The following is a 26,700-nucleotide window of genomic DNA, read 5'->3' as shown; positions in this document are numbered from 1 at the left end:
CTAAATAACTAATGTACTGTTTATCAAAATGAATACCAGGAAGTGAAATGTTTTTTGGTGGGTGGGGAGGCAAAGATGGGAAAGCATGAATGGAGAAATAAAGCATGAGCGAATGCAGTCACTAGTCAATGTACATTATGTAAAAAATGAACTATGCAACTTGAGGGTAGGGATATCAGGAGAAATGGAAGAGGTGACATTGACCAAGAAGCATTGTATTCATAACCTGACCTATGGTAATGTAACACCTGACCTATGGAAATGTAATTCCTTTGTCAACTACTTAATAATAATTTTTAAAAAAGAAAAATTGGCATTTTATGAGTACAGTGCATCTTGATCAATGTCATTTCTCCAAATAGTTTCCCCCACTAATTACTTTGAATAAAGTAAAGCCAGATTAAGTATATTTCCTCCAGATATTATATTTTATTCACCTCTTAATTAAAATTATGGAGCAACATTTGCCTGTTGTTAGTGAAAATCTGTAAGAGTTGCCCTGATAATGATTCTTTGTAGATAGAGCCTTTGGTAGGTAACTAGGTTTACATTAGGTCAATGGGGTTAATGTTCTTCTAAGAAGAGATGCTAGAAATGTCCCATTGTTGTTTACTCTTGCTGCCATGTAAGGACTAGTAAGAAGTTAAGCTAGGAGGGAGCTGACCTAGAACGCTGACATCTGTCTTCTAAGTCTCCAGAACTGTGAGAAAATAAACAAATGATTGTCTTTTAAGCAAAAGAAAAGAATAAAGAGATGGAAGGAAGGATGGATGGGAGAAAGGAAAGAAAGAAGGAGGGAGGGAAAAAAGAAGGAAGCTGGCTAGCTAGCTGACAAGGATTATCAGGCAATATCTTAATGTCACACATAGCATGGCACATTTAAGAATAGACAATTAACTTCTTACTAGCATAGTCTTAAAATATTTTTATTAATGCAGTCTAGCACTTCAGAACTGCCATAAAAATTCTCATCTTTCACTTTCTTGGTTAATAAATATAATTTATAACTATGATATCGGAATAATAGCTGGTTATTTGAGCACCAACTAAATGAGATAATATTTTATTTTACAAAGTGCCATACAGAATTATCATCAACTAAGGAATGTAACTTATGTTTCTCGTCTTACCTAAAAGTTTGACATTCCGTTGTAACACCCCATCCACAGCAACCTCAGTATAAGAAAATACCATACAACCAATTGATTACTGACTTCTTGAATTACTGAATATTTATAGGGCTTCTCAGTGAGAATACACACATATATTATAGCAAGTATAGAATATTGAACAGACGAGCTCTATCCTGAAAATTAACCAAGAAATGACATTAATGAACACTAAAAAGCATGTTGACCTTTGTTTAGTGCTTGTGGCCTGAATATTTTGCTCATTTGTAGTTAGAGAACAATAATATCCTACTTAGCCATGAGATTCTATTACTGATTTAGGGTTTAGCAATATAGAAATGTTTCTTGTTCTTTAAAGAACTTATTCTAATAGAAGGAATGGCAGTCTGATGAGCCCAAGATATGTCAGGAAACCCACAGTACAGATGATCATGCATAAATCTCTTCTCTTCTAGACAGCTGGCTTTTGACTCAAGTCTTTTATCAGGTTTCTAAGTGCTTGATCTTTTTTAATTTTTTTTCATCTCTGACACTTATCACATATTGGATGTGGCTTGCAGCAACTGATAATTTAATGTAGAGAGAAGTACATAAATCTGTAGAATTTGGGATGCCAAGTTAAGATTTAAATTTGACTTTAGAAAGATTTAAATTTGACTTTAGCTCAGACCGTATCCATTGCCTAGGGTTCTTTTTGTTAAGTAAATTACCAATTTTAAAATGAATGTAATTCTTGTCACTTGTACTTCTTTTCCTTTGTTGTAGTATGAACAAGAAATTAGTAAACTGAAGGAACGTCTGAGAGTATCCAGTCGACGGCTGGAAGAATATGAGCGTCGGTTGCTAGTGCAAGAACAACAGATGCAGAAGCTGCTACTGGAATACAAGGCCAGGCTAGAGGACAGTGAAGAGAGGCTGCGCAGGCAACAGGAAGAGAAGGATAGCCAGATGAAAAGCATTATCAGCAGGTTAGAGGACCACCTTTTGTAACAAGTGGTCTACCTCATCTCATGGGAAGATGATCCAAACATGCTTAAAGGAATGACCTCAAAAGCCATCTTCACTTATACATACAAATGTGAAGACTGTCTCTTTAAGTATCCTAAAAAAATGGGAACTAGTATACCTCCCATGAAGATAAACATATGCTTTTTCTTTAACCATAGCAATTAGGAAAAAGGAAGGCTATAGTCTCCTTTGAAGTTTTAAGAAGACAACTAGGTTTAAAAGTTCTAAGTATCCAACATCCAAGGCTCAGTTTTTCAAAACAAATCCAAAAACACTGAAAGGAGTCTCACTGGTTGTATTTAGGCACAAGAGAGTGATGCCAAAAAGGGGATAATAAGGGTGAAGTCAGGTTTACTACATATATTTAATAGCATTCATTATGGGCCAAGCACTTTTATAAGCACTTTACAAATATTAATTTTATCTTGATTTCAACCTCTGAGATAGGCATTATTATCATTGTCATTTTACAAACAAAAAAATCCCCTAGAAATAAATTCATCAATTCTTTTGTCCAGCATCACATAGTAGTATATTAAGATTGGAACCCATGCAGTCAGGTCCCAGAATTTATACTCATAACCAATAGGTTTTGGACAAGTCATATAACAGAAGACAGAAATACTGTCTACTATTAGAGGCACTTGTCCATAATACTGAAAGAGACAGGACAGTGGATACCATATAACTTGACACTGAGAGAGGATGATTTTGTTGGTTTAATATTTTAAGATGACGTAAGTTTACTGAGAAAAAGAGCTGATAGGGAAGGGAGGAAATGATCATTAGACTACTGCTCCAAAGAACATTAAGTTCATGGAAATCAACCTTAAGTGTTTTTCTCCAAGGTGGAAGGAAGGAAAAGATGATTGCAGTCTTTCCATTGGGAAAGAGTAGAAATCTTGAACAATGAATTTTCGGTTTCTTGTTCTCTACATATCCTAACCCTTCTTTGAAAATGTTGTCTTCCTGCCACACTCTAGGCTAATGGCTGTGGAAGAAGAATTGAAGAAGGATCATGCAGAAATGCAAGCAGTTATTGATGCAAAACAGAAAATCATTGATGCACAGGTAAGCAAGCACTAGATCTAGTAAACCCATCATAGTGTTACTTTCTGAATTCCCATCTTTGCAAATGGCAAGACAGGTACTAGAAAATGAGACTACAGAATTTTTAACATTATCTTTTTTACATTGAGCCTTCTACATGATTTCCATTATTTTTTCTTTTACTGACAGTTCTGTTAATATTTAGTACAGTAATTTGACAAGTGCATGATAGAGCTTACTTCTTTCCTTTTGGAAAAGAGGACAGTCTCCAAGGAGATAATCATGAAAAGTGCACTGCATGTGTCTGGCTTATGACCTCCACTGACCATTGCCTGGCTGTACTGCTCACGGTCTTGTCAGTCACGTTCACTGCCATCAACCTGTAATCCCAGACAGAAGAGGAATTTCAGGGGAAAGAACACTATAGAGGATACCTTTCCTTGTTATTCTTTTCAGTTAGGATTTAGCATTGCTGCTTGGAATGTGCTTGGCTGCCCTTCTTTGTGGATGCTGTGCTCAGAGATTCTCCTCAGATAGAACTTTCTAAGGAAAGGATGATAAAATCAGAACCTAGACCTCTGTTTATGAGAGTTTATGCCCTTGTCACCAGTGAAGTGATAGCTACCAAGATTTCCTTACACTAAACCCAGGAAGCAATAACTGCTTCTAATACTTTTGCATTTTACCAATTCAAAATATTCGTTTATTTCTTAAAGTGAAAAAAATAGCAGAAAGCAAATGTAGTGACAATAGTGACTTGTCTAACCACTAAATGTGTCCTGCCTCTAAGTATAACCAACCATGGTCACATTTCTTATCCTTAAGTTGTAAAATAAAAGTTAGAGGACCTGATATAAATGTTTTCTTTCTCTACACATCAGTCAATAGTCAGTATATGTTGGAGTTCCCACTATTCTTTTTTTAATGTATTTTTATTGTAATTAATAGAAAGGTTACATTATATTTGCCAGATAGAAGGTGCATTAATTCACATACATTGATACCCTTTCTCATGTCTTGGTCCCCATTTCTGCCCCCCATCCCCACCCCTCATCTTGTTTTCCCCCCTTCCCTGTCCAATTTCAAATAACCAAATACAAATCCCACTGTTCTTAAGCATGCATATAACAATCTAGTTTACTTAAAGGATCATCGTGGGCTGAAGTTATGTTTTGAAGGAATTGGGAATCAGGCTGATAATGTAGCCATAAGGAAAATGATGCATAGGTATACTGTCCTGCAAGATAGTAGACTTAGAAGCTCTTGCATAAGCACAACTCCCCCAATATTTGAACTCTATAGATTCTGCATATTTTGTACTTCTAATAATCTAAAGAAAAATTTATTGTAGCCTTTCATTTGGTTGTTTAAAAAAACTTTTTAGGTTTTAGGTGTCCCCAAGATGAGTGAGTGAAGGGTAACAGACAAGACCATCTTGCTCTACCATAGATAAGCAATTATCCCAAATGCCTTGGTACCAATGATAGTAAGAGGAAAAGAAATCTGAAATGAACACAGTTACCAGTTGTGTGTTAGAGTTGTCTAGTACTGTGACTTTCCAAAATACTGATACTCAGGTGCTGTGAATGGTTTTCATCTCTTAACTGCCATCTGTACTCCCATTAAAAAAAAAAAAAAAGGAAAAAAGGTTCCCATTTTCTTGGAGTCTGTTTATGCTGCCAGGTGCAGACTTGTATCAGCCTAAAATAGAACTGTGCATAGATGGGCATTCAAAGGTTGAGTGGCAGAACCACCAGGACTGGACCTTGTACATCCTATATGGGAATCCTAATGATGGTACTGAGGGCACTTTTTAAAATGAGCCACCTTTTTCCCCAAGCATAAGAGACATAGTGACTCTCAGGATCATTCTATGTAATAACTCAGATGGAGAACAGAGAAAGGCTTCCTCCGATCAGGAGCAAAGGGCTGCTTAGTTACTATCGCAAGTGATATCTCCACTGTGTTAAATTACAGGTCATAAATGGAAATGAAATTATTCAAACAGGCAAGTAAACCCTGTCCGTTCTCTAGCTGAGCAGTTCCCAGCCCTGGCCTAGTACACTGGCCTCCTACACATTCCAGCTCCTGCCGCTCCCCTTATTGAAATCCTTCCTGTCAGGCATGAATTAGATTGCTTTGTCTTCAGTCCATATAGAATCAAAATGTCAGAGCAACTTTTGCAATTGCCAGTCAAACAACATTCAGAGTAACTTTTGTTTTAAGAGGTTGATATTAGAGCAAACTACAAAGGGAGTTCCTCCACCTGTAAGATTAGATTTTTTTTTTTCTTTTTGGTGAGTGCTTGATTTTGAGGAATGAAATCTTGGACAATACTGATTTTCTTTTTTTTTTTTTTGCCAGTCCTGGGCTTGCGCTCAGGGCCTGAGCACTGTCCTTGGACTTTCTTAAGGCTAGCACTCTACCATTTGAGCCTCAGCACCACTTCTGGCTTTTTTCTATGTATGTGGTACCGAGGAATCGAACCTGGGTCTTTGTGCATGCTAGGCAAGCACTCAACCACTAGGCCAAACTCCCGGCCCAAATACTGATTTTCTTAAGTCTTGGGTCTTACAACTTATACCAATACTGAAATACCTTTTCTTGTTGAATTATTTCAAGAAATGACCAGTTTTACTAGTATAATTTTTCACTTACTGAGCAAAAAAAAAAAATGGTTCAAAACCAAATCTACATTCATTTAAATTTAAAGATTACCAGTTACTCTGTTTAGAGATCATTCCTAAATAAAGAAAATCATAATACTTGATCTGATAACCACCAACATCTTATTTGTCTGGTAACCTATTAGAATTTAAAATATCTAGCTGGGTGAGAGTGGTTCACACCTGTAATCCTAGCTACGGTTGGGAGGCTAAGATCAGGAGTATTGAATTTCCAGGCCAGCCCAGGCCAAAAAGTCTGTGCCTCCATCTCCAGTGAGAAAAACTATACGTCAGTGGCAAAACATCAGTCTTCCCAGAAATAACAAAAAGCCTAAAGTAGGTGGATTGCATCTTATATATACAGGCAAGAAGGAAGACCTTACCCTAATAATAGCCAATGATGCATATGTAGAAGTGTGGCTCTGGAGTAGAGTGCCAGCCTAGCACAGGCAAGGCCCTGAGTTCAAATCCCAAGTACTACCACCAAAAAATAAAAATCTAGACTTGGTTTGTTTCAAGTGGTAGTATGCCAGTCATGAGCAAAAAAGCCAAACAATAATACAAGGCTCTGAGTTCAAGCCTAAAGACTACTGGAGTCAAGGCTCAAGTAGTATAACGCCCTGGCTAGTAAGGGCAAAGCTCTGAATTCAAACCCAAGTTCAAAAGAAAAAAAATAGGGATTAGTTATTGAGACTGGTTCTGTATATTTTACCACCTGAGAGAATCTTTTTATTTATTTTTTAATAATAGCGAGGGGGAGATAGTTTTTGCTTGTGTTTTTTTTTTTTCTTTCACACTTTTGAAACTGTAGCCAGCAGCCCTGCTTCATACAGATACCATCCCAACCTTAGTGACTAGGAGGTCAAAAGGAAACTCATTACTTGATGCTTTTGTTTACCCCTATTTTTCTCTAGGCTAGTGGTCATCACTCTGAGCAGCCCTGACATGTTGTCTCAGTGGAGCAGACCTTGTATAACTTCATGACCTTTTATAGCTTCTGCTTTCACAGCAAAAAGCAGTCTCAATCCCTATCCTTCCTACCCTCCTCTGCCTTTCCCATGACGAAACCTACCAGCTTTTGCCTGGTAGGAAACTGACAGAAAAGCTTCTTTTTTACTTTAGGGTTGTTTATCATAGAGTATTTTCAGTTTCATGAGCCTAAGTAAAGAATACTTTTCTCTCTGCATACTTATTTTCTGTTAAGTATGAACTTCATGGGCTATAGATAATTCATGCCTATTGGCTTAGCTACTCCGGAGGCTGAGGTCTGAGGGTCACATTTCCAAGCCAGCTTGGGCAAAGAAAGTCAGTAAGACTCCTAGTTCCAGTTAACCACCAAAAAGCCAGAAGAAGAGCTATGGCTCAAGTGGTAGAACTCCATCCTTGAGCAAAACTGTTAAGGAACAGGAACGACTCTATTCCCTGAGTACCATCACATACACACACACACACACACACACACACACACACACACACACACACACACACACACACACACACACACACACACACACACACACGCCCCACAGATTTCTCCTAAGCTCTGTGAAACTGGTAATAATTTCTATATTTCCTTTAAATTTTGTTGCCCTTTTTCCACTGGGAAAAAGGAAGAAATAAATGCACAAGCACAAGTGTGTGTGTGTGTGTGTGTGTGTGTGTACAACAATCCCAAAATATTCTAAAACATTTTTTTCAAAGACTCAAATGTCAAAATGAAAATATTTTCCTCATCAGACAGCTTTCCTGGAGTAATTCTGAGCTGGAATGGGTCTAGGAGCCTGTGTTCTGTTTGTTCTCATGTGTTATGTTTATAGCATCCCTTTTGGCCACACCTCCCTCCCATATTCAAATAATTCCTTGGTCTGAGCTTCTGGCTGCTCTTATCTCCTCCTGCTCTTGCATCCTCACCTGGTTGGTGATTTTAAACTGCCACCATGTATTGTTTTTAATGTTGAGCACAATGTGACTGTTATGCTCTCCTTTGAGGGCAAGAACCCATAGAGCACATGCACACTCTTCTGTGAAATGAAACCTCTGGTGCTTCTTTCTTTGCCACCTAATTTCCATGCTTTTTAAGACAAGGTGGGTGGGTAGCAGGAAAGCACTTAATAGGCAGCATGACACCTCTGTTGTAAAGTCTGAAGTGTAACACATGGTGTCATTTTTTTACAAAATAGCCTACTATCCCAAGAGATTATTGCTTCTACTGTGTCAAAAAGAAACAGGAAAAAACAAATAGAAGAGAAGAGAGAAAGCTGAACCTAACCAGTGTGCAGAAAGAGGCAGAGACGTTCCATTTGTTCGGGAAGCACCATGTATACTGTGTGAGAGAAAATATTGGGTTAATCATTCAGTAAAGAAAGGATGTCATTTCCTAAGAACAGTTTGAATAAAGCCATAACTGGTGTGTTGTAGGAAAAACGGATCGTGTCCCTGGATTCTGCCAACACGAGACTGATGAGTGCACTGACCCAAGTGAAGGAGCGGTACAGCATGCAGGTCCGCAATGGTATCTCCCCCACCAACCCCACCAAGCTTTCCATCACGGAGAATGGTGAATTCAAAAACAGCAGCTGCTGACAGACTTGAATACAGACTGTGGAAGGAGACAGAAGGAAACTGACACACGCTCCTAGCCCCATCCCTTTACCCAGTCCCTCCAGGTTTACAGAATGTTGCTACTTCAAAATGGCAATGTAGTGAGAAGCTCTTTAAATGAAGAAAGGAACCTTGTCTTTCAGGGCAGGCAAAGACTTCCATGTCTCTATGTACATAGGGAACTTAGTTCTGGGCCATGTACAGAAGATACCATTGTAATATACCAAAAGGACGTTAATAATGTAGATTACCTTTTTAATTATTACTATTTTTATTATTGTTTTCCTCTTGTTGAAAGCACTGCAGTTGTTAGTGGAGGAAGCATAGGAACTATGTGTGAGTGAGAAATGGACCTATTGGTTCAGAAGGTAGAGACCAAGTGTCTATGTGATAGAAGCACATAGAGTGCAATAGGACATGAGTTTTTTCAGGGATTCATCTGCCAGTTTAAAAGCCCTACTCTAGTCCCCTTGCAAATACCAAGATCTGTTTATGACAATAATTTATCCACTGATCAGCCTAGACTGATTCTGATCAGACAGCTAATCTGACTTCAAGATTCACTGTTTTATAGGACACAAATAAAACTGGACTTTAGGAGTGACCTCTATTGAACTCCTGACAATGTTTATTTCCTCTGTCTACAGCAGATGGGAATTTGCTGTTTTAGATATGGGCTTTTTTATTTTTACTCCTGTTGTAATAAAGGGTATTCTTTTTCCTCTCTCAAGTTGATACAATATAAACATTTGTGTGTCTATAAACCATCTTCCTCTTCACATGTGTACTGCCCTTTCCTCCCCATGGCGGGAGTCTTCTGTACCAACAGGGTTTCTTCTCCCCGGAAAGGTTTTTCAAACACTCTGTTCATAAGCCATCTGCAATCAACACCCTTTCTTTCACACAGAAAAGGGCTAACCACAACAGAGCAGGAATCATCAATATTTCCTACTACAGTTTTTTCAATTATGATTTTTGGTTGGGATAAAAATTATATCCATTGTACTAGCAAGTGTATAAGCAGGGTAATTTGTTACCATCTTTAATTTTTAAATTGCTGCTTATTCCTCTTCCTTACGCTTTAGAAAAATTTAGAAAGAAAATCCAACACTAAAACATCAGAATGTCACAGTTTAAGCATTGGTCATCCATGGCTTATAAGGAACAAAAAAGTCAGAAAAGTGAGAAAGGATGTCCTTTTTCTTTCCAAAGATTTGAAATGTCATCTGGCCTGCAACCTTGATTACCTGGTGTATGGAAAGTTACCTATCAAACATATGTATATACAGATATATATGCATATATTTACACATATGTACATATTATTGCACAAATAAGAAATGTTCATGCCTTCTATGTTGCCTGGTATACAGATACACTATTAAAAGGGCCTTGAATCCCTTTTGGCAAAATCTAAGCAATTTCATAATAAGAAAGCAACAATGTTCCACAAATAAGTCAATGTTTAACTATAGTTTTTTATAAAGGAAAAAGGAAGGCGGGGGAGGAGACCTAAAGGATCCATATACATGGAGTGAGTGTTTCTACATAACCAAATATTTATGAGGAAACAGGAAAACATGTATAGTACCTTCTTTTGTGTGAAGCCCAGGCAGACCCCAAGCCCACCTCTTTACCCCCAGGCTTTCATTCCAACTCTTTATGCTGTGCCCTCTCTTGGGGGATCTTTGTGTTGCATTTCACCAATCTCCCCATAGCACCCCTTACAACCTTTTAAAATAGTTTTTAAAAGTCAATTTATGCTAGATAGAGATCTAAAGTAAGAGTGTATTGTTAAAACTGAATACTTCATACGTAGGCATTTTAGCTTTTGAGTATTTTCTTAACCCTTAGAAATTATTCAATAATGTCTTACCTTATCCTTCCGGAGTTAGGACGCACTGTGGTCAGAATCACTTAATAGGAAAAAAGATCACCAATTCTGAAATATCTTGCATTGAGTGAAGGGAGTATATGAGAAGATGTGTTCTTGTTTATGGCTTACTCTTAACTCTAGCAGTGTTTAATTCACTCTTCAAAAATTCTTCAGTTGCCAGGCATACATATAATCCTAGCTACCCAGGCCTCTTAGGCCGAGATCTGAGATTGAGATTTGAAGCTAGCATGGATAGGAAAGTCCATGAGACTCTTATCTCTAATAAACCACCAAAAAGCTGGAAGTGGAGCTGTGGCTTCAGTGGTAGAGCAAAAAAAGCTCAGGGACAGCACCCAGGCCTGAGTTTAACCTCCAGTCAAAAAATAGTTGTGCCACAGAAACTCTGGTAAGAGAATTGTCCATAAGTATGCAAAATAGTGTCTTCTATTGAGGTTGTCCATTACACAAAACTGATTTTTCAAAAAATTATGTTGGAGTTTGGACAGAACAGAAAAAATCAAGTATGCTTTGATGAATGCAGTATATTTTGTTCACATTGTGGAACCTCTTTAGATGCCAGTCTCCATTCAAAGATTAAATGCCCAAAACATTTGAACAGATTTTGAGGCCCTGTACTGCCAGGTTTTCTTGCACGAAGAGAAACCAGGTAAAACAGTAATAAAGTTAGATGAAAGTTCAAAGTTCTTCCCTGATTTCAAAGTTTAGATTTTCCTTTGAGATTACTCCTATTCAAATTATCAGTTAAGTAACTGTACAAAGAAGTTTACGAATGCAATATATCTTGATCATCACCCTCAAATTCCTTACTGAGTATTTAGAGAATGGTGCAATTGCTAAACATCTTTTAAGTATGAAAAAGGCAGCAACAAGTGATTATGGTATGGAGGTGTTATGTAATGGCTTTTTTCAGCCCCCCCAAAAAACTTTGTAGGCTACATGGTTGAAGAGAAACTATACACCCTGTTTCTCTCAATGTATCATCACATGGTAAGATGAGAAAAGACCAGAAGTGAATGCAATTTGTCATTCTGGTTATATTCATATATCTAGATGGTAACCAGATGTTCCCACTAACAAGGACAATGTAGTAGTAGGATACAGGAAAAGAGCTACATCGCTGAAGCAATCCAAACTAAAGCCCCCCAAAAAATTACAGGCCATCATTATTCCGTGAGTCTCTTCAGTAAAGGCCATAACAGATGGGCCCTTATAACTAGGTAACTGAGACAAGCACCTGAGCACTGTCAATTTATTACCACCAATGTCCTGATTCAGTACCTCCTTTACCTTGCTAAAGACATTGTGGCATAATTGGGTAATCATTCTGCTATAGCTTTTGCTTTTTTCCATTTGATATCACGTTGATCACAATTAGCCTCTACTCTTCCCTGAGGTAGAGTTAGACAGTAAAGTAGTCAGATTTTCTGTTGAGAACTGCTATAAGCATTTGACTTTAGAAGTAAGACCTTTCAAGAACTTACTGTAGCCACAGCCTTTGTTTATGGATCAGTGGTCCTATAGACCCTGACTCTTACTGTGCCCTCAAAGGCACACCAGATTGGAAGCAGAGTTGTTTGGAAATCCCAGAAGAAAACCATTGTGGCCAACAAGTGAGTTTGCATTACTTGTTTTGCTTCCAATCTGATTTAGTTCTAGTTAACTCAGTTCTGGAAGTTGCTGCAACGGCTGGTTATGGGACTGAGCTGCGGAGGCAACCCTTCTCAGAATGACCTCAGTCTCATCAGTCCTGCTCCATTAAGCCTATGCTTGACACTAGATTAGACTCATTACTGGTCCCTAGCCATTCCTACAGCCTCCCTGCGTTTTCATGTCCTCTAGACATGAAATCCAGAAGGGCTTTCTTCTCTATAAGTCTAGCAATGAAATTCTCTGTTGGCCCCAGCAATAAATAGCTAACTCCTACTCCTTACCTAGGATACTTTATTTTTCTACCAGTGTACCAATTGAGAGAACCTATATTACTTTCTAAAATGCAAGAGATGTTGAGGGGTTGAATTTTTAAGTAGATTTTGTGTGTGTATTTGAATAATTGCTGTTAGTTCTACAGGTATTCTCCTGTTATCACAACTCTGCTCTAAATGCCTTTGAGCTTTGAAGACCAAAGTAATGAAACTTGCATGGAGAATAAAAATAAGGAAAACATATGCTGTAGATGGGTACTAATAAATAGCAGTGTTCTTGGTAGCTCAGAAGTTAAACAGCAAGATTTATATCCCCTGCCCACTCTTGAAATACATAGATATACAGAAAGACAGTTTCTGTGAATATCATGTGCATAGATACAAAAAAGAGATAATTCTGATCCATTTTACAAAACAGTGATTCCAAATCTTGTATTAGCTTTTTAGATTTGTTGTTCATTTAATTTAGATTTTTATGATCCACTTAAAATATACTATATGTGATATATGTATATATAAGTTAAAGTGATTTGAACTTGATTTAACAGAATCTCCAAAATCTAAATATCATTAATTATAGCATGGGGAGTCAAAGAATAGTGATGTTCACTTTTCTAAATAGTATGAGAAAGACTAGGAACATTGCTTAGTGGTAGAGTGCTTGCCTAGCATTCATGAAGCCTGGATTCAATTCCTCAGTTCTACATAAAGGGAAAAAGGCAGACGTGTCACTGTGGCTCAAGTGGTAGAGCTCTAGCTTGTGCATAGAGAGGCTCAGGGAGAGAGCCCGAGCCCTGAGTTAAAGGCCCAAGACTGACAACAACAAAAAAAAAAATTAGAAAAAAACTAGGATGAAGAAAGAAGTGGTTTTGGTTCCTGATCAGATGATCCTCAGATGTTTGAGTTACAAACCCTGCAAGCCTTGGCAAACGTAGTGAGCCACCCAAAGAAAGTGGTATTTTGGGCTCAGTTGGTATATTTTCATTCAAATGCCTTTATTCCCTAGGAATTTTTTTTATTTGAGACTTAAAACCAGACTTATCTGGTGGTGCAATGGGATTCCCACGGAAGCTGTGTTTTAGGGACCCCTATTTGTGTGTGGGGTACAAATATTCATAGTGTATATATACATCATTTCCAAATTCCAAAGGGAAAAACTTCAATTTCCACTTCAGTTAGTTGACTCAGTTATCCCTGTTCTGAAGATCTTAAAGTAGTAATGTTAAATGTTGACTGGTGCTTAGATATCTCTTAGCTATATTAAAATCAATTCAAGTGGACAGCAGCACATTTACCTGTGAGAAATTTACCTTCTAAATTTGATTTTGTTTTTCATCCCCAGGGCCTTAATAAGAATGTGTTAATACACATGACTATTTTACAATGATAGCTCTAATTTATTTTTTATTTCAGGAAAGAGAAAATACATCTTAGAAAAACAAAACCCAAGATTTTATTTTATTTTTAAAGCCATATTTTTGTGCTAAGTCGCAATTCGATTGCTCCATATGTGAGGTCCATATCTGCATTTCATTACCTTGGTTTGTCCTAAAGAAGATTTATTTTTGTTCTGTGAATAATTTTTGACGGTTCTTGTACATGTACAGATATAGATACGCTTAAGGTCTTTTATTGATATTCCTACAAAGAGTACAAATAAACTTTAACTTTAAACACTTCAGACTAAACTCACTACTGTATTCAACATATATCACAGTCATCTTCACGTCACCTATTTGATTCAATAAAATCTAACGATGCAGGTTCCATATGTAGCTTTCTTTTGTGCCAGTTGATTCTGTGCCTCTTGGCATATTTCATATTGTCTTTTAATCTCATTCTTCTAGGAGCTGAAAAACTAAAACTGAAAATCCAGAGAAGAATGCTTTATAAGGAAACAAAGTCAGTACAGTTGCTATTTTTTGTTCACTTCGAAGTCAACCCATTTCAATTTGAATTGTTTATGACCTAATATAAGCTTTAAGGCTTCATGGATCTGAAACACAAAACCATAAATGGGGCTTTAGGTGTAGCTCAGTGTTAATAGTGTAAAGTCCTGGGGGTCAATCCTCACCCAGCACCTGGGGGGAGGGAAAAGGGCAGAGAGAGAGAGAGGGAGGCAGGGAGGGAGAGAGAGAGAGAGAGAGAGAGAATATCTACTGATGCTGTCTTATAGCTTCCTTTAGCTTCCCTTAGCTCTAAATTACCCACATGAACACCCTTTATGTCCATCTCTTTATTTGTCTTAGCCTCCTTCCAGCTTCCTCTACCAATAGGGAGGTACATAAATCAATTTTATTAGCTCTACCAAAAAAAATTAATGGCAGTAAAACAAATGATTCAGTTCTCAGTCTTGGGAAGCGCATTGGATTCAGTGTGGAAATATAATATGTAAGAATGCCTCCTGAGCTTTACCACTGAACAATGAAATCGAATCTTGCTTTGGACTAAGAGCAGGCCTTTTTTTTTTTTTAACATTTCCAGATGACTCACTTCGCCCAGGATTGACAACCACTAGGATAAGTTAATTATAAGTATTCTCTTCTATTTGAAAAGTGTTTTAAAACTATGGAAAAATGTTGAAGCTAAGAAAAAAATCTAAAAAGATCCTGGTACCATATAACCAGCCTGTCATTGTGAGCCAAAGTTATGGCAGAACAAAATGAGCTAGGTTTCCAATGCTTTTTTTTTTCTTAACATGTTGGTATTCATAATATTACTTTGCACTGTGAAGTCATCTGATCAAAATTAGAAAAGGACAGAAGTCTCACCTCTTTCAAAAACTCGTCTTTCAGCTCTGCTGGGTCTTTCAGAGTTGAGATGGTAAAATCTGCTTTCAGGATTCCAAAAGAGTACCCTGAAGAATAAATGTTGCCTGGTTTAGGGAGACATTACCTATTGCCACTTGAGCTTAGACCTGATGAATGCCCATTAGACACCATAGATGCTACATGATGACCAAAGACTTCGAAAATCAGAAGCAGGAAGCTGCTGACCTGACAAGGGAATCCCCAGCTACAGTTAGGACTGACTAGTGGCAAAAAGGAAGGCATTCCATGTTTTGTAGTAACACTGACTCTCCCCACAGAGCCAGGCTATCCATCAGACATTACTTTCCATCTCCCCTAATTTTTTCTCCCTTTTAATAAACCTGTTGAATATATGATCTACACAATGTTGGAAATATTCTGCCCTAGAGATCTTGATCCCAGAATATGCCAAACAGGATCTCTGACCCTGTATCTGTAAACCCACCAGGAACTGTGACATCATAGAATGCCTTTGTTGTGTTTGCTGAGCATTTTATGCCTTATAATACACCTTTGCATAATTAACTCACTAAGTGCTCATGGTATTAACCTTCTGATGTAAACAAGGGTAGTTTTTACTGAGACCTTTTACAATGAGAAATGGAGACTAGGGCCGGACGTGGTGGCTCACACCTATATTCCTAGCTACTCAGGAAGCTGAGATCTGAGGATTGCGGTTCAAAGCCAACATGGGCACTAAACAGTCCATGAGACTAAACTCCAATTAACCACCAGAAACCAGAAGTGGCACTGTGGCTCAATGGGTAGGACAGTAGCCTTGAGCTGAAGAGTTCAGGGACAACGCCCAGGTCCAGAGTTCAAGTCCCACTACTGACAAAGAAGAAAAGAAAAAAGAGACTAAGAAGTGAGGAAATGACCTCCAAAGCATTCATAGTAATCACAGAGCTTGAACTAGAATCCATGTCTTTCTATCCCTGTTGCCAGTGGTTAATCCTATTACTGAAAGGCCCTGAAGGCCTTAGATTAAAGAGTTATCTGGCTGTTAGAGTGGAAATTTTGGGAACAGAACTTGTTACCTGTTTTTGGTGTTCCTGTTTGATCTTCAGACTCTGGGTGGTTAGATGAGCTTAAATGTTGGGCCTGAGTGGCAGTGATTTTCTCTCTTGTATCAATGGCATCTTTTACACTGGTCACAGCTAAAGGACAGGAAAATAAGGAAGTTATTGCAAATATAGCCAGAAATCAAAAGACTGGCCAGGGCAGCAGTGCCAGACGTAATAGTTCTAGAAGCCATCTGTGTGAGAAACTCAGTTTCTTCCCCCTTGGATATGCCACCCTGGTTCTTATACCTGGTCCTTGAGTTACTACTATATGCTCAACTTTCAAAGGCAACCCCACTATCAGGATTTGTGGGGACTTGAGCAGTATAAGGAGGTGTTCCTCAGTAGCAAGCTTTTTCAGTAATCCATACTCAGAGGCTCAGAACCCTTGTGTATCCTGCCAGCTACACACAGATTCCCAGCAGAGGCACTCAGGCCCTGGACATCTCCATCGTAGCGGCACCTCAAATCAAGCTTAGCCTCAAGCACTCCACCCCAGTGTCCTCTGCTGCTCTCATATGGCCACAAGAGACCTTGAAAATATAGGCATAACCAAATCATTTTGTGTTTCCTTATTATAAAACATTAAAGTAAAAATATTCCCTCAACCCCCAGATACAAGTAATATAAGCAGTTTGCGATATCCTTTGAAGATACAAAGATCTAACCTTGTTCTCTTTAAAGATTGTTTAGCAGTTCATTGAATGTACATTAACAACAAATCTGCTTCCAGAAGACCTGAGGCTGCTTCCAACTTTTGCATTGTATCACATTATGTGGAAGGTATGTATATGAACATGTGTGCACACTCACCTGAAAGTAAGTCCCAAATCAGTTTCTAAGTACACAAGTTGTATAGGAAAGGACAGATGCACTTCCATCCTGATGCTGCTTTTGCCAGAATGGCATCGGTTTACATACATGCTGCTGTACTTAACTGTGCTTTCAGATCTTTGCCAAACAGGTAGGTGAAAAACTTTTTAAATGCATTTTCATTTTCACTTCTGTGAGTTCAAGAACTTCTGAGCATGCTTTGAATGTGTTTTGTACTGATTTGATTAGTGTCTCTTGTGAACAATAGAATCTCTCCACTTATGCTGGGGGTTCCACTCACCCAGGATGTGCAAGTCCCCACACACTCACTCTTCTGATCACCCTCAGCTCTACAGGCCCTCTTTCTCCCACCGCAAAGCATTAGAAAACATTTTTAAGCAAATGAGTAAGTTTGTAAAATTTAGAAATAGAAATGGTAGATACCGTATTCTCATCTCCTTACTGTATCCACTATTAAAAATTTCACTTTTTTCCCCATCTTCCTACCCATTGATTGATTGTTTCCTAGCTACTCAAGAAGCTGAGATCTGAGAATCATGGCTCAAAGCCAGCCCCGGCACTAAAACGTTCATGAGACTCTTATCTCCAGTTAACCACCAGAAAACCAGAAGTGGCACTGTGGCTTAAGGGGTAAGGCAGTAGCTTTGAGCTGAAGAGCTCAGGGACAATGCCCAGGCCCAGAGTTCAAGTCCCATGGCCAAAAAAAAAAAAAGGAATGGGAATATGAAGGGTACTAAGACCACACAGTAAGAAACAAGTCACAATCTTGCCTGTCATATCTTTGCTTCTTACAGGTAAAATACAGTAAATCTTTGATATCTACCTGTCGTATGATTTCAAGGAAATCACTGTTGAATAGTAGAGTTCAGGGCTAGAAGCATAGCCTAGTGGTAGAATGCTCCTCTAACATGCACAAAGCCCAGAGTTCAATTCCTCAGTACCACATACTCAGAAAAAAAGAAAAATTAGTGCTGCGGCCCAAGTGGCAGAGTGCTACCTTGAGCAAGGACTGGCAAAAAAAAAAAAAAAAATTAGTAGAGTTCAATACTACCCATACTTGATTCAGTTATCCTGTGATGCCTTCCAACTTCTACAAAAAAAAAAAATCTGCCTTTTGACAAATCTAGAAATTTCATTTTCTCCCTTAAATTAAACATTCATTAACTTTCACCTTTGAGGGCACCGTTTGCTTTGGGGGAAGCATATTGACACAAAATGAAGGGCAAGGAAACACTTGAGCTTGAGCAGATCACAAAACCACATGTAATCTCTGAACCAGTTGGGCTGACTCTATTATAACTGCTGTTACTACCTAGCCTGTTTCTTTTCACATCTCTCCGCCTCACCTCCCTCTCCATAATTACCAAGGGAGAGTGGGCAAATGAAAGGTCTAGACAAGCAAGATCCCAGGAATCCAGCGCTCATGCTCCAGCACGGAACTCTGCCTATCCTGAGCTCTTGCGGTGCCTAGCTCCAGTGATAACCAGCGAGCACCTGTTGTAGTTCCTGGCAGGTTCTCAGCTGTCCCCATTCTGGCGACCTGGCTCCGAGTGTCAGGTGCAGGGGCTACAGGTGTTGTTCTGAGCTCAGCTGAACCAGGGGCTCCTGAGAGCTCTGAAACTGGTGCCTTCGAAACGCTTTCTTCAGGCTTTAGAAAGCTTCCCGGCTCTTTGGAGCCTAGGGACCAGCTAGATATGGAGGACCCAGCGGACGCTGGCAAGGTACTGCTGTCCTGGACGGAGTTGAGCCAGAGTCGCCCGGCTTCCTCCTGCGGAGTCGGAAGCCTGTCCTGGGTAGTAGCGTGGCCCTGGGGCCCGGGTTCTGCAGTAGAGCTGGAATCGGTGACCAGAAGGGTGCCAGCTACTTTCTGGGGGACATAAGGGCTCCCCCGAGACTTAGGACCCGTGCTGGTCAGAGACAAAAGCGCGAGTTGCCAGGATGCAGTCTGGCCAGTGACCCGCACGGTCCCCAGCTCTTCCCCAGTGCTCAAGCCATCTACTGAGGGTGCTAGGCACAGGGACGAGGTCTGGGCAGTGGCTGGTAGGGCTGGGGCCCTTCTGGGATGGAGGTACCTTCTTCACCAGGCAGAAGATTCAGCGACGCGGCCTGGGCAGGGACTGCCAGGGTTCTGAGCTGCTCTCGTTGGACCGCGGTGCCTCCCAAGGGCGCGTGGATTGTCAGAGGGCTTAGGGAGGTTGACCCTTGATACTGCAAAGCTGGAAGACCCACCGAGGTGAAGGTGGTAGAATTACAGGTGTTGGAGCTGAGTGTGGTGGACCCCAGATTCATGGTCTGCTGAGGGCATGCCTTTGAAACCAGGCTTGGGAAGGCAGCTGCTGAGACAGTGCTGGTCTCTAGGGCAAGAGAGGAGACTTCTCTGGTGCCTGCTCTGCTCAGCCACAAGCTAATTGAGCACTGTGCACAGTGCTGGCACTGCCAACCAGCTGCAGGGCAGAGAGAAGAACCCAGCATCTAAGCTAGTCCTCCCTCCACCCTAAATAGTACTGCTAATTGAACACAGGGAAAAACAGAGGGCCTTCTCAACCTACTGTGACTAGCCCAGATGGCCAGTAGGCCTAGAACAAACATGTGGGTGTCAGGATAGACTTTAGAGGGGACAAGCTTTCACCCAGCTTCTGAACCAAAATGACCTCCTTCCTCCACTGCTCTCCACTGTATTTCTGTGTCTTTCTCTCTCTAGCTCTCCTTCACCCCTACTTTCTCCTTCTCACATACATATACTATCAGTTCATAGCCGCAGGGCCTCCACAACCAACTTCATGGTTTTACAAGTTAATTTCGCATCCTTTAAAATGGTTCTGAATCACCTTGCTACACAATCAGCCTGAGTTGTGTAAACACTGGGATACTCCTCTGTCCCTACCATTTCATGCCATTCTTGTGACTACCAACCTCTTCTCTGCTGACTGAGCCCTTTCAGAACAAACCCTGCCTTTCCCCCACCCGATGGCCCCAGCACCAGGGTTTAAACACAAGTCCTTAAGCTTTTTCAGCTTGCTTGGCTAACTTGGCTTACTTGCTCTGTGAGCACACTATCACCTGAGCCATCCTCCCAACCCAGCTTTTTGCTGGTTATTTTAGAAATGGAGTTTCACAGAGTTTTCTAGCTGAACTGGCTTTGTACCAGGATCCTCTGATCTGAGCTTTCTGAATAGCTAGGATTATAAGGGCAAGCCACCACCAGCAACCACCCCTATCAACATTTAATGAAGGAATTGCTGGAACTCTGTTTGAACTTAAGTCCCCTAACCTCTCTGAACAAAGAAAGCAATAAAATCTTCATGTGATTTAAGGAGGCCAAGAAAACTGTGACTTTGCCCTCAATTATCCCATTTAGCTTCAGAGATCTCTTGGGAAGCAAAATGAGGTAATAGCTATGAAGATGTTTCAGGAAATTTAAATTACTGCAGGACTGATATTACTGGCATTCACAGTCATATCCCCACATGAAATCTACCAACTCAGCCCAGGTCACTTCCCACAGAGGAATATACAATTAAAATGATTTCTATTGTGTCTTCCTCCCTGGGTGCTGAAACTCAGAGACCCTGGTGGCTCTTCAGTAGGAGTACTAACCCACCATCTTTCTTCTGTGGCCTAGGCAGGGTCCTCACCATGGCACCTGAGCAACTACATAGCCTCTCCTTGGTGTCATGGCCCTAGAGCTGTGGTCAGGTCAAGGAGCAGAGACGTTGGGTGACCCTTGGTTGGCCCAGCAGTGTAGGGTACAGAGAGCTTTCTCTGCACAAGTGGTCCTTGATGGCCATTCGGTTCACTCACCTCATTTCTGGCAACTCACTGGTGGTTTGGGGAGGGTTCTATGTGCTCTAACTGCCATCCTTTCTACTTCCCCACCCCCAGGTGACCTCAGATCCAGCCACAAGCAGTCTCAAACCACCTCTAGTTGGCTTTGGAGTTGTCTTCACAGTCATGACTGATGAAGCATCAAGGAACGGAGGCATCTCTGCCAACTTCCGAGTTCCAGTGTTAGGGTCTGGAAGAAAACGAGTGTAAGGTCAGGGTATGTCACATCCTGTGAGAAGTCACGATGACCATAGTAGGCCTGGCTCCATGGTGGCAACCAAACTCAATAGGATAATTACTACATTTGGTTTACCTATTGCTGGGAGAGATAACTTGTTCCATCTTTGTTCCTCACCAAAGCACTTCAAGAGGTCCTTATCTATTTTATTGATGTGGATCAAAGTTCTCATTAAATGCCATGCACAGAAAGAAAATAGTGTCAAGACAGGCAAACCCATAGAGACAAAGCAGATTGGTGGTTACCAGGGGAATGATAAGCAGAGAATAGCTGCTAAATGGGGAAGAAAGTTCTTGTGAGAGTAGCAGGAAATGTTCTGAAATAGTCAGTGGGGATGGTTCAACAACCTTGCAATCATATTAAAAACCACAGGTTGTGCATTTTAAAAGGGTGCCTTTTTAAGGTATGTGGATTGTATACTCAATAAAGCTATAAAAAATGGGGGAGGGAGGTGAAGAGAGAGCAGAGGATGTGGATCCTATACACAAACCCTGATTCCCCTGATTACCCCTGATTCCCACACATTCATGGTGACAATGACAATAACCAATAGCTTATTTCATGCCTGGATCTCCTCTAAGTCCTGTACATTTAACCTTCAAGCTGTCATGGGGCCGGGATCATCAATTCTTAAATCTACTTTCCAGGTGAGGAGAAAGAGGCTCCACAATGAAAGCTGCCTATCTTATTTCTCAAAAGTAATAGTATCTGTCCTAAATTAGCCCAGGTCCTTAATCATTTCATTTGTCTAGTAACTAATTGCTATTTCTAATTGCTAATGTTCTCATACTTTGGGGGGTCCATTTTATTCTTTAAAGGTCCCCAGAATGAAAAATATAATTTCTTTCTAAGTTAAAGGATCTTGGGATCCTGTTCCAGAATTCAGTGATCCTTAAAGCCCAGAAGTACTTCCTAGGTCTAGACTCAGTATCCTTCTAAACCCCTTTCCATTCTCATGTTTAGCCTCTGTGAGATGAGGCCAAGAAAAGTTGACTGTCACACACCATAGAAGCAGATGAAGGATTTCATGAGAGAGCAACCCACTGCATATATATGTGTGCTTTCCAAGTAGTTGCCCAGTGCTGCACACAGTCCTCTTCTTAACATGGGCACTGGCAGCAGCCAGTCAGGAATGCTGTCACCCAGGTCACTGGACCAGGTCAGATTCTCAGATTTTGTATTGAAGTAGAGGCCAATCCAGGCTTCAATTTTATTTGTGATGGTCTTCAAGGCTTTCTTGTCTGCCTCGTCAGTAACTGTCTGCAGGTCAGCCAGGTCTGTGTAGTGGTTGCGACAATATTTCAGAGCCAAGGGCCACGTCATTTCTTGTTGAAATCGAATGAAGTTGAGTCTTCCAATCTGAACTTCAGCTGGAGGCAAGGAACACAGAAACCATAAGCCTGAGATCCTAGAACTTTGACATCCCAGCCTTCACTGCCCCAGGACAGAACTCTGATTTGACCTGAGCCCTTGTCACCATCCTCAAGTATTAAGGTTGACCAAAACCACAATTTTGTAGGCAGAGTAAATTACTGGCTTGGAAGAAGGAAACAGCAGCTGGGAAGAGAAACATTATGCCAAGCAGGGATTTCGAGTACTTCTAATAGCTAGATGGCCCTACAAGTTACATTTAAATCTCAATTGCTTCATCTGTAATAGGGATAATAATTGTACCTAAGATCAGAATTGCACATACAGAAAGAAGTGGCTTAGCATAGTGCATGCAAATTGCACCTCGTAGGATAATAGTTACTACTTGGGAGATAATTGAGGGAAATAAGATGATATTCGTTTGGAGTCTGCCTCATTTGTCATTTCCAGGGGATGTGCCTGTCAACACTGGCTCTTGGGAGGCTCCTGGGTGAGAGATTGTGATGTTCCTAGGGTCGTTTATCAAGAGAGTCAGGGAGAAGAGACAAATGTGGTGCAAGAGGACTTGGTGGAAAGCCTAGCCTCTCAGGAGACTGAGATCTGAGGATCAAGGTTCAAAGCCAGCCCAGGCACAAAAGGACCTGAGACTCTTATCTCCAATTAACCTCCAGAAAATGGAAAACGGGGCTTGGCTCCAGGGAAGGGTGGTAGTCTTGGGCTGAAGACCTCAGGGACAACACCCATGCCCAGGGGTAGGGTGGTAGCCTTGAGCTGAAGAGCTCAGGGACAGTGCCCAGGCCGAGTTCAAACATGACCCACAAAAAAAAAAAAGAGGATTTGGTGGGTGGGCAAGAGGCAGAGCCAGCATATCCCCCCAGGGCCCAAAGGAACTCAGATAAATAAAGCATCAGCTTCCCTGTCACTACTTCCAGTCCCTGCTCCCTGCCTAAAGCTGGGTTATACCAGATCTCAGGGGCAGGATGGGCTCCCCTATACCAGGCCGCCTCCAGCCCTGTGGACAATGCAAATCTGGGAAGGATGTGAGCCTCTGAGGTTCTGCTTATGTTATTCATTCCGGGTGGCTTGGATAAAGAAAATACTGTTTGCAGAATTGGGAGTCACACCCTTACATTCAAATAGCGCTTCCCAAACTCTCTGACATAGGCCTGATCCTTTAGGCCCATGTAGATTTGCCTAATATTTCTCTGACATTTTCCCTATCTTAACTAAATTTTATGAAATTATTCTATAGTAAATAACTAGCCTGTGCCAGCCCTGGTTATGCTGTGGCATGATCATTTAAAATACTCATTCTAATACTGAACAATAGATATTCATAAGCTCATCTCCAAGTTAAGAAAGAGAGGCCAAAGATGGAGATGACTTGCCCTAACTCGAGTGATTTTAAGTATTAAAAGTGAGATTAAAACCCAGGTCCAAGTGCCTTGGAAGCCTCTGCTGGTTCATTTTCCTCCTCTATGCTCTATAATCTGCAGGAATCAACTCTACAGAGCAGATGGGTAACTCTATTCTTTTTATCATAGAATTTCTATGTATCAGCTATAAAGAAACTTTTGTTAACACTAAGGGATTAATATCTGAGACTTTTAAGGTCCCCCTTCTCTAGACAGATGGGTAGGACTCTGAACTGTGAGGACCTACTCCCCACTTGCAGGGATGCAACTGGATTCCATTCTCTTCAACAAAATTTAAGTCACCTTCCCCTCGTGGTCTGTCTAAACAATGAAGGCATTGATCCCCTCCCTGGGTTTCAATCTGGGGCCAGCAAATCAATGCAAGCAGCCAAGCAAAGGTGCTAGGAACCAGGGCAGGGCAGGGATGGGGAGTAGAGAAGGCAGATAGTGATCTGATCCTACCAGTTGGTCCAGATAGATGAGTTCAAGTTCCCAGAAGAAGGAAGGCAGAGTAAGGGGTGTACCTTGTTTTGGGAGCACGGTCAAGCTGAGGGAGGACTCCGAGGAGGTGCTATGACCCACAGAATGGTCTGTAAAACAGAAGCAGGCCAGGGTTACAGGCTATGAGGTGAGAACTACCCAGGATCCTCTACAGGCACAAGTTCTACCAAGCTGGAGCCAAAAGAAGGCTAGCTCCAGGTGGATAGGCTCCATTCCTTCTTTTCTGCCTTTATTCAATTAAAAGAACATATGTTGAACCCCTATTGTGCGGTAAAAGAGAAATAAGATAAATAGGCTCTTGCTTTTGGAGAGAGTACAGAAAGAGCCTTAGCCAGGGTAGAGTGAGGGTAAAAGACCTAAAGACAAGGAGCTGTATGGGTTGGGGAAAAGAAAAACATCAGTGTGGCTCAAGGGGGCATGGGGATAGGGTAGACAAGCCAACGAGACCAGAAAGGGCCGTGAGAAGCATGGTGTTTCGAATGCTGTGAGGACTTCTTATCAGGCTCTGGTTCCTATTGAAAGCTCACTCTGCCTCACAGACTGGCAAAGCCAGAGGGCACACTAAGGAGAGAGTGGTGTTGACTGCATGTGCTGGCAATGGCTGTGCAGATCTAGAGAAAGGGGGTGGGGCAGGGCAGACATATTTTCATGGAGTTCTAAGGTGTGGAGGAAGCAGAAGGCCTCTACTCACAACCTTTCCTCTGTAGCCCTTCTTCTGGAAAGTTCTTAACTTCCTTGGAACCCAGAGTTCAGAGGCCTTGAAACAGATTACATATCCCAATCCAAGGACAGGCACAGTGTAACTGTGACTCGGGGATAGAGCAAGCTCATCTCTATACTAGTATCAGGATGACAAGGGAATGGTGGAAAGTTGGCAACACTTTTTACCAGAAAAGCCCATCCGGTTTACAGCCATTGCTTATGTGATCTTCTTAGCATCAAGACAAAAAACATCAGTGTCATGGGTTGCCAGGAGCAGAGACAGGCCAGGGGGAGGGCAAAGTTGAGGTGTTTTTCCCAATAGCCAGTACCATATCCATGAACACTGATGTAGAACTACCTGCTAAGATAACTGAGAGGAGTTGGCCCACCCACTGACCTCAGGAATGCAAGAATCTGGCAGACAGTGGATATTCCACTGTGTCCATAGATGCTGCCCTGAGCTCCATGAGAAGGGGATCCCCTTAGAATGCTGCATTTCCCCACCTGACTCTCCCTTTCCCATCCTTGCCCAGAGCTTTAATTGAAAAATGAAAGAGACATAGTGGAATATTCCACATTCTTTTTCTCTATCCTAATTTATACTCATTTTTTTCTAATGAGGTCTTGGGAGTGGGAGATAGATTGGAACCTAAGCAAAGAAGGTAACATAACAGACATAGATGGAACTCCCCCCAAAACGCTATCCCTTTGCTCCCTAATCCCTGCCCCCCCCACACACACACTTAAAAAGTAAATTCAACTCTCTGTAAGGAAGAAGAGCAGGACCCAAACATGCAACTAAACACACCCTCATAGCAAATGAAGGGCTTCTGGGCTATGCAAGAGGCAGCCCCCAGGGCAGGTAAAATATATACTGTGGAAAACAGAGTGGCACACAGGTCCCTCTGGAAGACCGGCAGAGTGCACCATTCGGGGTTGGTGAAGACAGACCCACTGGACCAGCTCAGGCCAGAAATTTTCTCATTGTAGAAGAGGCCAACCCATGCTTCGGTCTTGCTGGTGAGTTTGTAGAGCGTCTTAATGCCCTCCTCGCTGTTCAAGCTCTCCAGGTCAGCTAAGTCTGTGTAGTATCGCCGGCAGAAGTACTTGGCCTCCTGCCAGCTCAGCACCTCCGCCACCCGGTAGAAGCTCTTGCCATTGCTCACCAGCTGTGAGACTGAGACAGGAGAGGCTGTCACTGCATGGTTGCCTCCACCACCCACAGACCTCTCCAGCCTCTTCTCGCCCAGGCTGCCCCTCACCTCTGCCCTCCCCCCCACCCCCCTCTGCCACTGATCCGTTGGACAACGTACTCTCTTGGCCCTAGCAGGCCAGCCATTCTCCCCTACTCCCTCAATAGCTTGTTCTCTCATTCCTTTACCTCCCACATCCCTTTGCTCCATGAAGAACCCTTCCTGTATGCTGCAGTGTGCCTTCCTGTATTCTGCAGTGTGCCTTCCTTAGTGCTTAGTAAGAACAGTGAATGCTCATGAGCATGTGTGGTGTGCCATGAGTTCACTGAATCCTTCTAGCCATGTCTGTTTTGAAAAAAATCAAATGATGGATGGCCAAGGCCACCTAGTAGGACATACATAGGCAGAGCCAGGACTCAAGAGCCCTGGGTAGGGCTCCCAAATGGGAGCCCTTTGGGCACTGCCCTACATAAGAG

The 26,700-nt window shown here is 41.4% G+C and overlaps 2 protein-coding genes across 10 annotated transcripts in view; one reads left to right on the top strand and one right to left on the bottom strand.

Annotated features, from left to right (window-relative positions):
- The window catches only part of Rasal2 (RAS protein activator like 2), a 261,335-nt gene extending 252,150 nt beyond the window's left edge, over nt 1–9,185 (top strand). For 3 of the 9 annotated variants that reach the window (XM_090340368.1, XM_090340365.1, XM_090340371.1), the window contains exons 16-19: nt 1,896–2,098; nt 3,122–3,209; nt 5,166–5,196; nt 8,273–9,185. In XM_090340368.1, the coding sequence (XP_090196494.1) occupies nt 1,896–2,098; nt 3,122–3,209; nt 5,166–5,196; nt 8,273–8,415 (465 nt within the window). In that variant the 3' untranslated portion in view covers nt 8,416–9,185. Of the gene's footprint in view, nt 1–1,895; nt 2,099–3,121; nt 3,210–5,165; nt 5,197–8,034; nt 8,230–8,272 lie in introns of those variants that run through there. The other 6 variants (XM_090340369.1, XM_090340366.1, XM_090340372.1 and 3 more) reach the window with 2 other exon arrangements.
- Nucleotides 9,186–13,681: 4,496 nt separating this feature from the next.
- Nucleotides 13,682–26,434, bottom strand: Clec20a (C-type lectin domain containing 20A). The gene is made up of 8 exons (XM_090341604.1): nt 25,840–26,434; nt 24,353–24,418; nt 22,047–22,412; nt 20,899–20,994; nt 19,052–19,333; nt 16,122–16,241; nt 15,046–15,131; nt 13,682–14,270 (listed from the first exon to the last, which is right to left on the bottom strand). The coding sequence occupies exons 1-8, from the start codon at nt 26,432–26,434 to the stop codon at nt 14,190–14,192; spliced, it is 1,692 nt and encodes a 563-aa protein (XP_090197730.1). The 3' UTR covers nt 13,682–14,189.
- Between the last annotated feature and the right edge of the window lie 266 nt (nt 26,435–26,700).

The sequence above is a fragment of the Megascapheus bottae genome, chromosome 10, assembly GCF_031878675.1.
Source record: "Megascapheus bottae isolate mThoBot1 chromosome 10, mThoBot2.hap1, whole genome shotgun sequence".
NCBI lineage: Eukaryota > Metazoa > Chordata > Mammalia > Rodentia > Geomyidae > Megascapheus > Megascapheus bottae.
This window is presented reverse-complemented; position numbering and strand designations above follow the sequence as displayed.